The sequence below is a fragment of the Hemicordylus capensis genome, chromosome 3, assembly GCF_027244095.1.
Source record: "Hemicordylus capensis ecotype Gifberg chromosome 3, rHemCap1.1.pri, whole genome shotgun sequence".
NCBI lineage: Eukaryota > Metazoa > Chordata > Lepidosauria > Squamata > Cordylidae > Hemicordylus > Hemicordylus capensis.
In genome coordinates this window covers 6,815,795-6,830,025 of record NC_069659.1, presented here as the reverse complement: position 1 = coordinate 6,830,025, position 14,231 = coordinate 6,815,795, and the positions used below count along the sequence as shown (strand labels likewise).

Sequence of the window (14,231 nt, the reverse complement as noted above, 5' to 3'; positions counted from 1 at the left end):
CTGCAGACTTTTCACTGCCACTGTAAGTGCAGGAGTCTTGATCCTCTAACTGAAAGCTGAGACATTCAGAACTGTAAACACAACAATAGAATCTGCAACAATGCAGATTCTCAGACCACTATCCTACCCCAATAAATAAAGCACTGTACTGTTTTTATCTAACCTTTCCCCAACCTTCCTGATTTCAGAAAAGAACAAGGAACAAAATCGCAAGCTTTCAAGGAAAAACAGAAACCATCTGTACAAATTTCAAGGCCACAGCAATGGCAGATATACTGAAAGAAGCATCTCCTCAAAACACCCAAATCAGCAGCAATCAACACTTAAGATCTCTGAACTGATGGGTTCCAGAAAAACAACTGTAGACTAGTGTGTGAAAACACAGCACAAATGTTCTGGGGAAATAATCTGACTGGAGAGACAATATACAGGAGAACATCGTTACTTGTGGAGATTCTGTTCCTTGCCTACTGCCACGAGTAGTGAGTCATCATTGCTATAGAGAAAGCGGGTTTAGGTTCCAAAGTGGAGGAAAAACATCCAAAAATGGCAAAAGAACAACAACAAAAACTTACTATGACATGCCTCGCAAGGTTTCTACGTGGTAAAGAATCCCCCCATGTGCCCAGGAATGCCCCCAAATGCCCCCCTGCAATCATGAAAAATAGTAAACAAAAGTCCATTTTTTTTGAAGGAAAGGAGCCACAAAATGGCTCCCCAGAGACAAACTGGTGGGTGGAAGTGACCCCCCCACAGTCACTTCTGGCCGTATAGGAATTGTGGATACGTGGGTTAACCCTCTCATATCTCCTCCTTCCATGACTAGTTTATGTTTGCTCATCCCCACCATCTACAATCTCTGTGCCCTTTATTTCTTCCTTGATATTTGCCAACTTGTATGAGCAGCATATGAACCTGCCTTATGCCACTGGTTTTCCAATCCCATTAGCCAAGATTCTTTTAACCAGAGACTGAACCTGGGCCATACAAAACTGCACCCTGCTGCTGCCATATAGCCCCTCCCCTACCTCACACATTACCAGCAATTCCAATTTATTGGAAAACTCGAATTTTGGAAATAATTCATTTGTGCAGATGCAATTTAGCATAATTGCACAGTGTACTTGGTACAAGACTGGGACATTTTTGGCACAGAGAACAAGCCATCTTGCTGCCAAGGTTGAAATTTCTGCTCCCAAAGGAACCAGAACATCAATGATTATGTTCCAGGTCAGATAAATTGCTCGTTAGAAAACAGACATGCTTTAGTATTTTGTATTGTATTTGCAAGATACACGAGAAGAGCACAGAGGTTGGAATAAGGAATATCAACTAGATTCTGATGTAATGATATTTCAAATCAGAGCCCCCTGAGAGATCTCATCTTGGGCATCAAATTACTAATCGTACCAGATCAATAGATTTTTTTTTTGGTTCAGTGCATTTGTATTCTGAATATATGCCAGAACTACATTACAGCATGCTATTCCAGGCCAAGGCTGTCTGCATTCTACTATATATACATTTGTAAATAATTTAAAAGTCATGGAGGTTCTCCGGTAAAAGTGACATTAAATTGATTTTTGGATCATCTTCCCAGATTGCATTAATAATTTAAACAGCATTTTGAAAAGTACACCACACAGCTGTCTAACTGGGGGTTTAAGAGTGCCCATCTCAATCCTTGGGTTTCACCCTGGAGACAAGAGTCCAAGTGGAGCCACACAAAGCTCCTGCATAAGTCCTAAATGCACATGAGCTGCTCAGAAGGAGATCTGTGCCCAGAAATGAGGTCCTTCAGCAATATTTTTGTGGCTTGAGCTTCTTGGTTAGCAGAAAGAAATATGATATTTAGCTGGACAAGATCCCTCAGCAATTCTGGACAACTTAGATTAGCTATCAATTACATAATTTCCATTCATTAATCACCTGCCTTTTACATATTGGCAGACATCTAAACTAACATTGCATTGAAGAAACCGTGCTCTTTCTTGCAAGTGGGGATTGGATTTTCAGTTATCCCCCCGCCCCGCCCCGCAGCATTCTGTATCTTCTGAAAATATGTTCCTGAGCGTTGCCAAAAATCTCCCCCGCTCCCTAGACATGAAGAAAAATGCTGCTGCATCAGTATGCTGTTTGGATGTTGACGAGCATTATTACTGATACCTTGCTTTTCAACACATAAGTCTAAGAGGTTTACGTCACAAGTGGGGGAAAGGGTCTCCTGGTCCCTGAAGTGTTCACGATCTTAACACACACACATACGAAACACCAGCAATAGTCACTGGAGGAACACTATACTGGAATGAATAAAGAATATTTGTTATTCCCATGTGTATTTACTTAGAAGTCAGCCCCACTGGGTTCAATGGGGCTCACTACCAAGTAAACATGCAGAGAACTGCACTGTGCTTGATAAGACAAGCACATGATTAGATAAATAAGATGATCTATCTATCTATCCTTTGTTGAAAAGTGATATATAAATATTTGTTGTTGTACATGATTAAATTTAAACACCATTTCACATTATCAAAACCTCAAAAAAAATGTGCCCTTTATGCTGGATACTTAATCATGATGATGAGAAAAATATTAGGAATCTTTTATGAATATATTTGAACTTCACAATTTCATGTGATAAACAAGCAAAAGAGGAAGGGGTTTTGGTGATATAATCACATCACAAGAATGGAACAAAAGTCTTACCCTTGCAGTGAATGTATAGATGGAAAGAAAAAGAGGAAGGAGAGAGCCCAGAGGTAACAGAAATGAATTTTTAGAAAGCAAGGAGACTGGCTAGAGATACTGAAAACACAGAATGCATTCATTCAGCTCCATACAAATTTGCTCTACAGATTTTTCTTATAATATTGTTTCAGAAGAAGTTGGGTCTTCTCTGTTGCTGCTTAAACTGCTATTTAGTTAACATCTGACTGATAAGGGACAGTCTTTATTCTGAGAGCAACTATTGTTGCCAATAAAGTTAACATGTACCATCCAAACTATATGAAGAAACCCAAAGAATTCTTGTTTTTGTTCTAATTCACCACACTCAAAACTTCACTTTCGCGCAAAAGCTGCCTTTCCCCTTTCTATACCTTTGAAAAAAGAACAGTTCTATTTGGTCCACCTTGTAATCTAAGGATTGGGGAAGGATAGTCTATAGACAGGAAGATCTGCTCAGCTCAGATCTACCACCAGCTGGAATACAACTGGAAATAAGTAATACACCAAGCTCAGCCATTTTAGACTATTTTTTAAAAGGTAACGTTCAAAGTATAGACTGATAATCAAAGAGCGACTCCTGATGTGCCCAAGGGTTTGTTTGAGAATGCCCCACTGAAATTCTCTCTTTACACAGCAGATCCCTCACGACATATCACCAACTACTTTTGCAACACCCCTCAGATTTAAAAGCGATTTGCCATGGGGCACACAGGGCAGAGTGATGCTGAACACACACAAGTCCAAAGCCCCTTTAGGCAAGCAGTACTGGCTGCACTGTTCTTTGACTCTTGCTCACTAAATCTAATGTACATATAAGTTAGACAATCAGTACTGAATCATGTTGCACATGGACCCATTTCAGAAATACCATCAAACCATGGTATGTGCCAACCACAGCTTTAGAATCTCTGCTAACGGGGCCCAGAAGCACCTTTCAAAGAAGCGCTTCTCTTACATTGACCAGGGGAAGAGCAGCTGCCCCTTCCAGTGGTGGCTGTTGGCATTTCCCTTGCTTCCCTTCTCTTTCGCTTCTTTGAGACAGAGAACCATCTCTTATTCCTTTTGCTGTGTAAACTGTTTCGAGCTTCCAAATACACCACACGTCAACCATAGGGCTTACAGCTGCTCATCTGCTTTGGTTTTGCATCCGCTCAGCACTCATAAGTTCATTCCCATCTCCATGGTGCAGCAGCCTCCAGAGGCAGAACGATGGCTGTAACGATGGCTTATTAATCCTGTCATCTTGCCAAACTACAGGGTGCAAATCCATTTCAAATCATAGTTTCTCATTTTGTTTTGCTAGCTGACTGCAAACCATGCTTGGGCATTTCATACACTGTGCCAAACCAGAGTCAAGTTCTTTTAATCAGGATTTGGTGTGATGCAATGTTCAAACTGAACCATTGTCTCTGCTCTCAGGTCTAGGAATTGCCAAGTATGGCGCTGAGCCATAACTACATTTCTATGTGGCTGGTGGAACATGGTAATGAAAACACAAGACCTCAGAGAATCAGCTAAAGTCTTCTGAGACACAAACAAGACATAGTCCTCATGGAGAAACAATAATGCTTAGATACATTACCCAACACTGGGCCATTTCAAAGGTACCCAACTGGCCCATGCAATTAGGAATGGGGCACACTGAGAGCGTACCCATCATGACATCCTCCCATCATGTTCCTTTATCAGGGGTGTGTGTGTGTGTGTGTGAGGGCTGTTCATCCAAATGGCCCTTCTACACACACTCCCCCTCCCCTAACTGCTTGGGCCGGTCAAGTATCATCCAAACCAGCCTGCTGTACTTTGAAATATAACAATAGGATCAATAACACAGTGAGGGAAATGCAAATTGTTTAATTAAAACTATAAGTCATTACCTTCATAATGTTTACTAAGTCTGTCTGATAGTAGCGATCTTGGTGTGCATTTGCGGCTGCTAAAGTGAGAAGATAGTCATTCCTTGCATGCGTAGCTTTGGAATTACACTCAGACCGTCGTGCTTTTAACTGTATCAAGGGAGGAAAAAGTGGTAATTAAGCATGAGTATATGTGAAGCAATACTTTAGGAGGTGATGTTGGACAGTCTGGCACATTTTCCTAGTGTACATACATTTTTATTCTGTTTTTGGGGGTTGGGGGGGCGGGAATGGCATAGCTGAATCACATAATCTTAAAAACCCATCAGCTCCTGTAATATTTAGTATTTATATGGCACATTCTAAATGTTCAAAGTGTTCTGCACACTTTATTTCAGTCATCCTTAACAAACAACTCTGTATGGCAGGTGAGTTGCAGAGAAAGGTCAAAAGCTGTGAGAGGGTTAGTGACTTACCCAGTGTTACAAAAGCTCACAGCTAAGATGTGATTTGACTTGGGACTTGTCAGTTACTCTTATTCAGGGCTAGCTCTAGGTCTGTGGGGGCCCTCAACAATTTTATGTAAACTGCCTAAAGATATAGATCTATCAAGTGGCATATACATTCTAAAAATAAATTAATAAGTGTGGAGGATTAATATGTGCTCCTCAGAGTGTGAGAGAGTGTGTTAGTGTGTGTGTGTGCACGCGTGCGTGTTTTATAGTGAGGATGCGGTGGTGACATGGTGTCAGTGCAAGTAAACACTTATTTTATCATAATATCTGCCAGATGTACACTGAAAGAGTAGGCAAAGAGCTACAGGAGATACATTTCTGTATGGGACTTAAGTAGATCAAGCATTTTATATCTATATCTATCTAGACAGATATAGTACTAGCACACTCACACAAAAAGGACAGTGAGAGATTGAAGGTACGCCAAAGCCAGGAGCTCTGCCAAAATTCTGCTCTCTAAAGCCAATACAAGAGAACAGTTTTCGGTTGCATGGATAACTCCTTGTCTATGAAGAGTTCAGCCAAGTTGCTTCTCCGCCTGTGGCAGAGATAGAAGAACTACCCATTAATGACCCTCTTGATGCTGGTGAGAGATGTGCAAGCATTTCAGATTCCCATATAATTCTGAATGGCTTCCAGTTACACAGCACACTGGAAAACGAGCCTGCTTAAGCCACAGCTTGTCTAGTTTTACAAGGCTCTGCCTTCTGGACATCTGTGATTCATCCTCTAGACAAAACATATCCCTAAAATTATATTGTGTCGCTTATTTTTACGCTCACCTTTACGCTTGCTTTCTGTAAGCTTATTCTCGACTGAAAAAGACTAAGTTTAGACCTGTAACAGAAACGTGAAATATGGATCAGTAGATATGCATTACATTGAATAAGCAACTCGTTTGGAAGAACTTCTCTTTCAAAATATGGATGTAGATACAGTACTGGGAAAAATTAGAGACAACTCATCAAAAGACTACACCAAATTTGTCCACAGAAGATCAATCCACAAACTTGTTATTACTGCATCTGCTCACAAATATTGAAGTCATTTGTGGCCAATGGCCTGAAAGGGGGAAAACAAACAACTTACAAAAGCTTTCCCTCTAAGTAACCTAGAGGTGATTCTATAGGCTACCAGAGGTGTGGCTGCTACAAAGTTGGATTATACTGTCAATAATCAATTAAGATGCATTACACAATGTTACAAAATGCTAAATACATGCAGAAACGTAGAGATGCTGCAACATACTTGGCCTCGATATCTGCCTTTTCACGGACAGCATGAGCCATCTGCTCCGTCTCAAAGTACTTCTTCTTTCCTTTAGCTAAATCCTTTACTGTCTCTTGCAATTCAGCCTGGATCCTGGTCAGCTGGTCCACACACTGAATAAAGATACAGCAATAAATAAATAAATTATTTTTATTACACTGAAGTAGAACTGTAGTTACTACGGTATCTCTCATTCAAATTATTTACATTCTGATCATTTTCACATAGGGCATGTTGATGTAAGCTCACATTTTCTGCCCTAAGAGAACGCTGCAGACTGTATTGCCATCTCTGACATTTACAGCCATGGAAAGGGTTTGTAGCTCTTTTAAATTTGGATTGATTATTCTCTGCAGTACTGCAGGCAGAAGGGCTTTGTAGATCTTCAGTGAAGAGTGATTAAGCTATCACAAAAAGGTGGTATACCATATGATTAAGCTATGAAATTGATTGCCACAGGATGAGGCAATGGTCAGTAACATAAACATCTTTTTTTAAAAGGTCCAGGAAAGAAAGAAAAAAAGCCCACTGATGGGTACTAGCTGTGACATCCATATAACCTCAATTTCCAGAAACACTGTACATGTGATTATTACACACTCGGAGATGGATTTAATTATAATATATTTTAGATAAATTAACATTTCTATTTTATATTTCCCCTATCAAACCTTTACACGGGAACATTCCTGAAGCAGCTGGCAGGGCGCTGCCTGTGGACAGAATGCCAAGCTAGAGAAACCACTGGTCTGACCTCACATGCCAATTCTTGTGGGTACCTTGGCTGATGGCCCTCTAATTTACTTCTCAGTTCTTTTAGCAATGGGGCTGAATATTTTTTTCATGTGTGTAAATGACTCGCATTTTAAGTGTAGGATTGGGGTAAAAGCAGCTAAATGCCAACATATTTGACTTAAAAGCACAGCTCAGTTGAGGAGCACAAGTTTTGCAGGCAGAAGGTCCCAAATTCAGCTCCTGGCATCTCCCATTAAAAATCTCAGAATAGGAATGACCTTTGCTTGAAGTCCTGGAGAGCTGCTGCCAAGTTAGAGTAGACAATCATGGGTGAGACTAGTAGTGTAATCAAAAATAAGGCTTCACATAACACATTCTAAGAAAGTATGTTAAATTTGGGGACCAGGGATAGATTGGGACTTCTGTTGCTGTACCGATCGCCCCGCTGCCCAACGGAATCCCTTAGTGAGCTCACGGACTTGGCTGTGGAACTTGCGTTGGAGTCTCCCAGACTTTTGGTGCTGGGGGACTTCAATGTTCACTTTGGGACCAATTTTTCCGGGGCAGCTCAGGAGTTCATAGTGGCCATGACAACTATGGGCCTATCCCACGTGGTTTCCAGACCGACGCACACTGCAGGTCACACGCTGGATTTGGTCTTTTACTCTGATCAGGGTGGTGTTCCGTGGGTGGGGACTCCTGTGATTTGCTCATTGTCATGGATGGACCACCATCTGGTTAAGGTTAGGCTTACAACCACTTTCCATCTCTGCAGGGGCGAGGGGCCTATTAGAATGGTCCGCCCAAAGAGGTTATTGGATCCAATAGGATTCCAAGAAGCCTTGGAGGGATTTAATGTTGGCTCTGCCGGTGATCCTTTTGATGCCCTGGTGCAAAACTGGAATAACATGCTGACCAGGGCAGTAGACACGATTACTCCTAAGCGTCCTCTCCGACCCGCTTCAAAACAGGCCCCTTGGTATACGGAAGATCTACAGGGGCAGAAGCGGCAAGGTAGGCAACAGGAGTGCAAATGGAGAAAGACTCGGCTCGAATCCGACAGATTACGACATAGAGCACATTTAAAGATCTATGCTCAGGCAATACGTGCGGCAAAGAAGCGGTTCTTTTCTGCCCGTATTGCATCTGCGAGTTCACGTCCAGAAGAGTTGTTCAGGGTTGTGAGGAGGCTAGTAAGTGCCCCCGCTTCCTTGAATCAGAATTTGGAGCCATCAGTTACCCGCTGCGATGTGTTTAAAGAGTTTTTTGCAGATAAAATCTCTTGGATTCGGGCTGACTTAGACGGAGACTCCACAATTAATTCGATGTCTGAATTGGAGGTGTCTGACAACTCCTCTTATGTGGTTTGACTGGGTCGGTTTCAGTTTGTGACTCCTGAGGACGTGGACAAGCTGCTCAGAGCGGTGAGGCCTACCACTTGTTCTCTTGACCCTTGTCTGAGGGAGGGTAGGATGCCTCCTTGTCTTAAGGAGGCAATTATTAGATCTCTTCTTAAGAAGCCTGCATTAGATCCCTCAGAGTTGAGCAACTATAGGCCTGTTTCCAACCTCCCATGGTTGGGCAAGGTAATTGAGAAGGTGGCGGCCTCTCAGCTCCAGGCAGTCTTGGAGGAAACTGATTATCTAGACCCATTTCAAACTCGCTTTCGGGTGGGCTATGGGGTGGAGACTGCCTTGGTCGGCCTGATGGATGATCTCCAGTTGGGAATTGACAGAAGAAGTGTGACTCTGTTGGTCCTTTAGGATCTCTCAACGGCTTTTGATACTATAGACCATAGTATCCTTCTGGAACGTCTGAGGGTGTTGGGGGTGGGAGGCACTGTTTTACAATGGTTCCGCTCCTACCTCTCAGACAGATTCCAGAAGGTGTCAATTGGAGACTGTTGCTCTTCAAAATCTGAGCTTAAGTATGGTGTCCCTCAAGGCTCCGTACTTTCTCCAATGCTTCTTAACATCTACATGAAACCGCTGGGAGAGATCATCAGGGGATTTGGAGTGGGGTGTTATCAGTATGCGGATGACACCAAAATCTACTTCTCCATGTCAACTTCTTCAGGAGATGGCATAACTTCCCTAAATGCTTGCCTGGAAGCAGTAATGGGCTGGATGAGGGGGAATAAACTGAAACTGAATCCAGATAAGACGGAGGTACTTATTGTGCGGGATCAGAACTCAAGAGACGATTTTGATCTCCCTGTTCTGGATGGGGTCACACTTCCCCGGAAGGAACAGGTTCGCAGTCTGGGAATACTTCTGGATCCACACCTTTCTCTGGTTTCTCAGCTTGAGGCGGTGGCCAGGGGTGCTTTCTATCAGCTTCGGCTGATACGCCAGCTGCATCCGTTTGAGATGAATGACCTCAAAACTGTGGTACATATGTTGGTAACCTCCAGACTTGACTTCTGCAATGCGCTCTATGTGGGGCTGTCTTTGTACGCAGTCCGGAAGCTTCAGCTGGCACAAAACGCGGTGGCCAGGTTGGTCTCTGGATCATCTCGGAGAGACCACATCACTCCTTTGTTGATAGAGTTACACTGGCTGCCAATAGGTTTCCAGGCAAAATACAAAGTGCTTGTCATAACTTATAAAGCCCTAAATGGCTTAGGCCCTGGTATCTAAGAGAACGTCTTCTTCCTTATGATCCCCATCGCCCATTGAGGTCGTCCAGAGAGGTCCGTCTCCAGTTGCCGCCAGCTCGGCTGGTGGCCACATGGGGACGGGCTTTCTCGGTTGCTGCCCCGAGACTATGGAATGCGCTCCCTGCTGAGATACGATCCTCCCCATCTCTGACAATTTTTAGAAAGCATTTGAAAACCCACCTCTTCACCCAAGCTTTTTCTGTTCTTTAAATTTTAATTCATGGTTGATTTTTAAACTGTTAAATTGTTTTAAGTTTTTGCATATATTTTAACTTTTTTTATACTATTGTTAACCGCCCAGAGATGAAAGTTTGGGGCGGTGTACAACAAATGTAATAAATAAAAATTAAATTTTAAAATTCCAGAAAACCAAAATTATCTGCAATGTTCACCTCCAATGAATTTAAAAAGTTTAACAGGAAAGCACTTCTGCTGTTAATTCTCTGAAATATGCCACTCTGAGTGAGAAATGGTAGAACAGAGGCTGCTAACATTTACTGCAAAATTACAAGAGATACACCTGCTTAAATGTAAAACACAATTGCTTGGCTGAAAAGGTTGGATTGCCAAATACGTCAAAAGACGTTGAGAATGGGAATGAGCAGTCCTTTACATACACTGGATAAAACAGGAGTAGAAGAAAGTGTAACTGTACTCTTAAATCAGTACGAAACTCCACGAAATGAGCTGAATTGTCAGACATTCCCTCTCTTCCTGTTTGCAGTACTTAAATGGTAACAATTCTCTTTGTACACACACTTTCACTATGGCCCTGGTAACGATGTTAAACTACCTTGGAAAAATTGCATTAAGTTTAAAGAACACAAACTAAGCAACATATGGCTCCATCCTATAGGTTTAGTGCCATCGGTGCTAAAAGATATGTACCACTCAAGGTGGGGAAAAGGGGTGGAGGAAAAGTTATATTTTTATGCCCCCACCCCACTGCACTGGTAACTCTAGGCTATGAAAATGCCAGATTCAGAATACGGGAAAGAATCTACAATATGGAGCACCAAATAGATCAAGGCTCCATTTCGAAGGACGTTATTCTGGGTAATCAAATAATGAGTTTTCCCCCAATCAATTATTTGAATCAGATAACAACCCCAAAATACCATAGAGCTCTGATGTTGGCCTGATGTAATGCCCTGTGTACTGCTGTGTTGGAAGGGAGATACCAAGGAATTCCCTATAGTGAGCGTTTTTGCCCCTGTGGAAGCGGAGAGACTGAAATGACAACACATGTACTTTTGTACTGTAACTATTATCGTGACATCCGTTATAGGTTTATTTCCTCAGATATTAGCCCTTATCCTGGCTGTTCCGACTCCTTTTATCTGAATTTTCTTTTAGCAGGCCAGAAAGATTTTAGGTCTGATAATGTGGCAAAGTTTTGCTTTATAGCTAGTAAAATTTGTTAGAGCTTAATAAGAACTAGTACTTTATGAGGTCCATCACTGCATTAGTTATCCAAGTTCTCTTTGCTATGCTCACTTTATAATTATTGTCATTCTTCTTTCAGCATTACTACATTTTAGTTTATAGTTTTATTATATTAACTTTTAGTACTTAGTATACTAAGTAATTCTACAGAGGTTGTAGTTGTAAGTTGCTTGAACTGTTTTTCTGTTTGCTTGGCTGGTCAAAGACTGTAATAAAGACTATTCTATTCTAAAAAATTAAAAAAAATTTAAAAAGCAACATATGGATGAAAATTCTTCTGATCTCACTGACCTACAGAAATGTTTTAATTCTTTCTCTAGTATGACCATTTCTGATTGAAAGAATTAGTGCTAATTCATAGCAATAGCAATAGCAATAGCACTTACATTTATATACCGCTTTATAGCACTTACATTTATATACCGCTTTATAGCCGGAACTCTCTAAGCGGTTTACAATGATTTAGCATATTGCCCCCAACATTCTGGGTACTCATTTTACTGACCTCGGAAGGATGGAAGACTGAGTCATCCTTGAGCCCCTGGTCAGGATCGAACTTGTAACCTTCTGGTTACAGGGCGGCAGTTTTACCACTGTGCCACCAGGGGCTCTTAGCACAATTAGCACAATTCATGTGCTAATGTGCATGCTACCACAAAATGAACCAAGTCCAACAATTAAAATATTGTATATTTTAAATCATCCATTGCAGATTGGAGCCCTATGCAGAAAGGGCAATGCCAGATGTTCAAGCTGGTTTCAGAAATGACAGAGCAACAAGAGACATTATTGCTGATGCATGCTGGATAACTGAGAAAGCCAAAGAATACCAGAAAAAGGTCAATATGTGCTTTATTGACTACAGAAAAGCCTTTGATTGCGTTGACCATGTCAAGCTGTGGAATATCTTTAGGAAAATGGGCATCCCAGAACATCTCATTGTTCTTATAAGAAACCCATAGGAAAGGAAGCCACAGTCCAGACAGAACATGGTGAAACAGACAGGTTCCAGATAGGCAAAGGAGTAAGACAAGGCTGTATACTTTCTCTGTTTTTATTCAGCTTATATGCTGAACATATACTGAGAGAAGCTGGATTGGAAGAAGATGAGCGTGGTTTTAAAGTTGGAGGAAGAAACATCAATAACCTGCGCTAAGCTGATGACACCACTCTGATAGTGAGAATGCAGATGATCTGCAAGCTCTAGTAATGAAAGTCAAGGAGTACAGTGAAACAATGGGATGACTAAATGTAAAGACGACTAAACTAATAACAACAGGTACAGCAACCAGCCTCAGAATTGACAATGAAGACACTGAAGTGGTGGATAGCTTCTGCCTTTTAGGATCAACCATCAACAGTTAAGGATTCAGCAGTCAAGAAATATGCCACAGACTAGCACTTGGTAGAGTTGCAATGAAGGCCTTGGAAAAGATATTTAGATGCTAAGATGTGTCTATAACTACAAAGATTAGAATTGTTCAGACAATGGTTCTTTCCGTGACACTCTATGGATGCGAAAGCTGGACTTTGAAGAAGCAAGATAGAAAAAGTATTGACGCTTTTCAACTTTGGTGCTGGAGAAGACTTTTGAAGATACCATGGACAGCCAGGAAAACAAACAAATGGATCATAGAACAAATCAATCCAGAATTTTCACTCAAGGCACAAATGACCAGGCTCAAACTATCATACTTTGGACACATTATGCAAAAACCCAGCTCTTTTGAGAAGTCCATAATGCTGGGAAAAGTTGAAGGAAAGAAGAAGAGAACAACCAGCAGTAAGGTGGATGGGCTCGATTACGGCAGCAATGAATGCACCACTGAGAGACCTTAAAGGCCAAGTTGAAGACAGATAATCCTGGAGAGAATCTTATCTATTTGGTCGCTAAGCATCGACACCGACTTGACGGCACTTAATTTTTTTAAAGCAGCTGATGCAGACATCCACGAGCAGAACCACAAAATACACAGAAATGCTTCTAAGAAAACCTGTACACCTGTGTTGATAAAGAAAAGCAAGCTCATTTTGCATACACAGGACTATCAATGGCACCTAGTCTTGACGGCTATAGGCTAACTTCAGGTTCATAGATGTGAGGCCTCTGAATATCAGTTGCAGGGGAGTAACGGCAGGAAGAGAGTATAATTTCATCTTCTGCTTGAGGACTTCCTAGACTCGTCTAGTGGACCACTGTAAGGAAAAGGATGCTGGACCAGATAGGCCTTGGGCCTAATCCAGCAAGGCTCTTGTGTTTTTATGGATAATGACCTAAACTGGTGAACTGATCCCTTTCATACTGGACATGCTTTTGACACCTGCCTAAAATGTACTGCCATGCTTAAAAAAGCAACTCTGAAGAAGCTGATCTAACATTCCCTCCACTACATGATTCCTCCAAAAAAAGAGTAACATTCTTTTTATTTGCTTCCCTTAATCAGAATAGGCTGCTCTGTGTACTAACTGTACAAAGTTGCCTCTGTACTGGTTTTCTGGCCAGCTGCCTGGGATGTCTTGCAGGATGTGGCTGAATCATCTTGATTTCCGCTACACCCTTAGAGCCCTGGATAATTCCTTAAATGTTTTTAAAAGGTACCGCACCTTAAATTCAAAGACTATACCAGCCTACTTTGGAAAAGCTAAAAGCCACCTCTAAGGAAGCTTACTTTTCATAGATTCTTGCTACACCATGAGAAGTATTAGATTCCATTTACAAAACCAGCTTTCTCCTCTCTTGCTAGCTGTTCCCCCCGCCCCCCCGTGCTTTGTTTCTGTTTCTTTTTCCTTTTGTGGGGTCAGGGTGGGGAATGTATGCTAATATTCTGAACTTCAAAGAAAAGGAAATCAACATGACTGAATTCAAAGAAGCATTTATAGACATTAATCTAAGCACAGTCAGGTGCACTACACATTAATATACTGCTTTTCAACACAAACGTTCTCCAAGAGGTTTACAAAGAAAAATGACCAGGAAGAGGATGATTCCTTGTCTTCAATGGCCTCACAGTCTAAAAAGAA

At 41.6% G+C, this 14,231-nt stretch overlaps 1 protein-coding gene across 3 annotated transcripts in view; it reads right to left on the bottom strand.

Moving 5' to 3' along the window:
* FCHSD2 (FCH and double SH3 domains 2) overlaps positions 1-14,231 on the bottom strand; it is a 237,891-nt gene that overhangs the window by 84,701 nt on the left and 138,959 nt on the right. For all 3 annotated transcript variants that reach the window (XM_053308747.1, XM_053308748.1, XM_053308749.1), the window contains exons 6-8: positions 6,350-6,483; positions 5,884-5,938; positions 4,608-4,736 (exon numbers count right to left, since the gene is read on the bottom strand). In XM_053308747.1, coding sequence (XP_053164722.1) covers positions 4,608-4,736; positions 5,884-5,938; positions 6,350-6,483 — 318 coding nt within the window. The remainder of the gene's footprint in view (positions 1-4,607; positions 4,737-5,883; positions 5,939-6,349; positions 6,484-14,231) is intronic.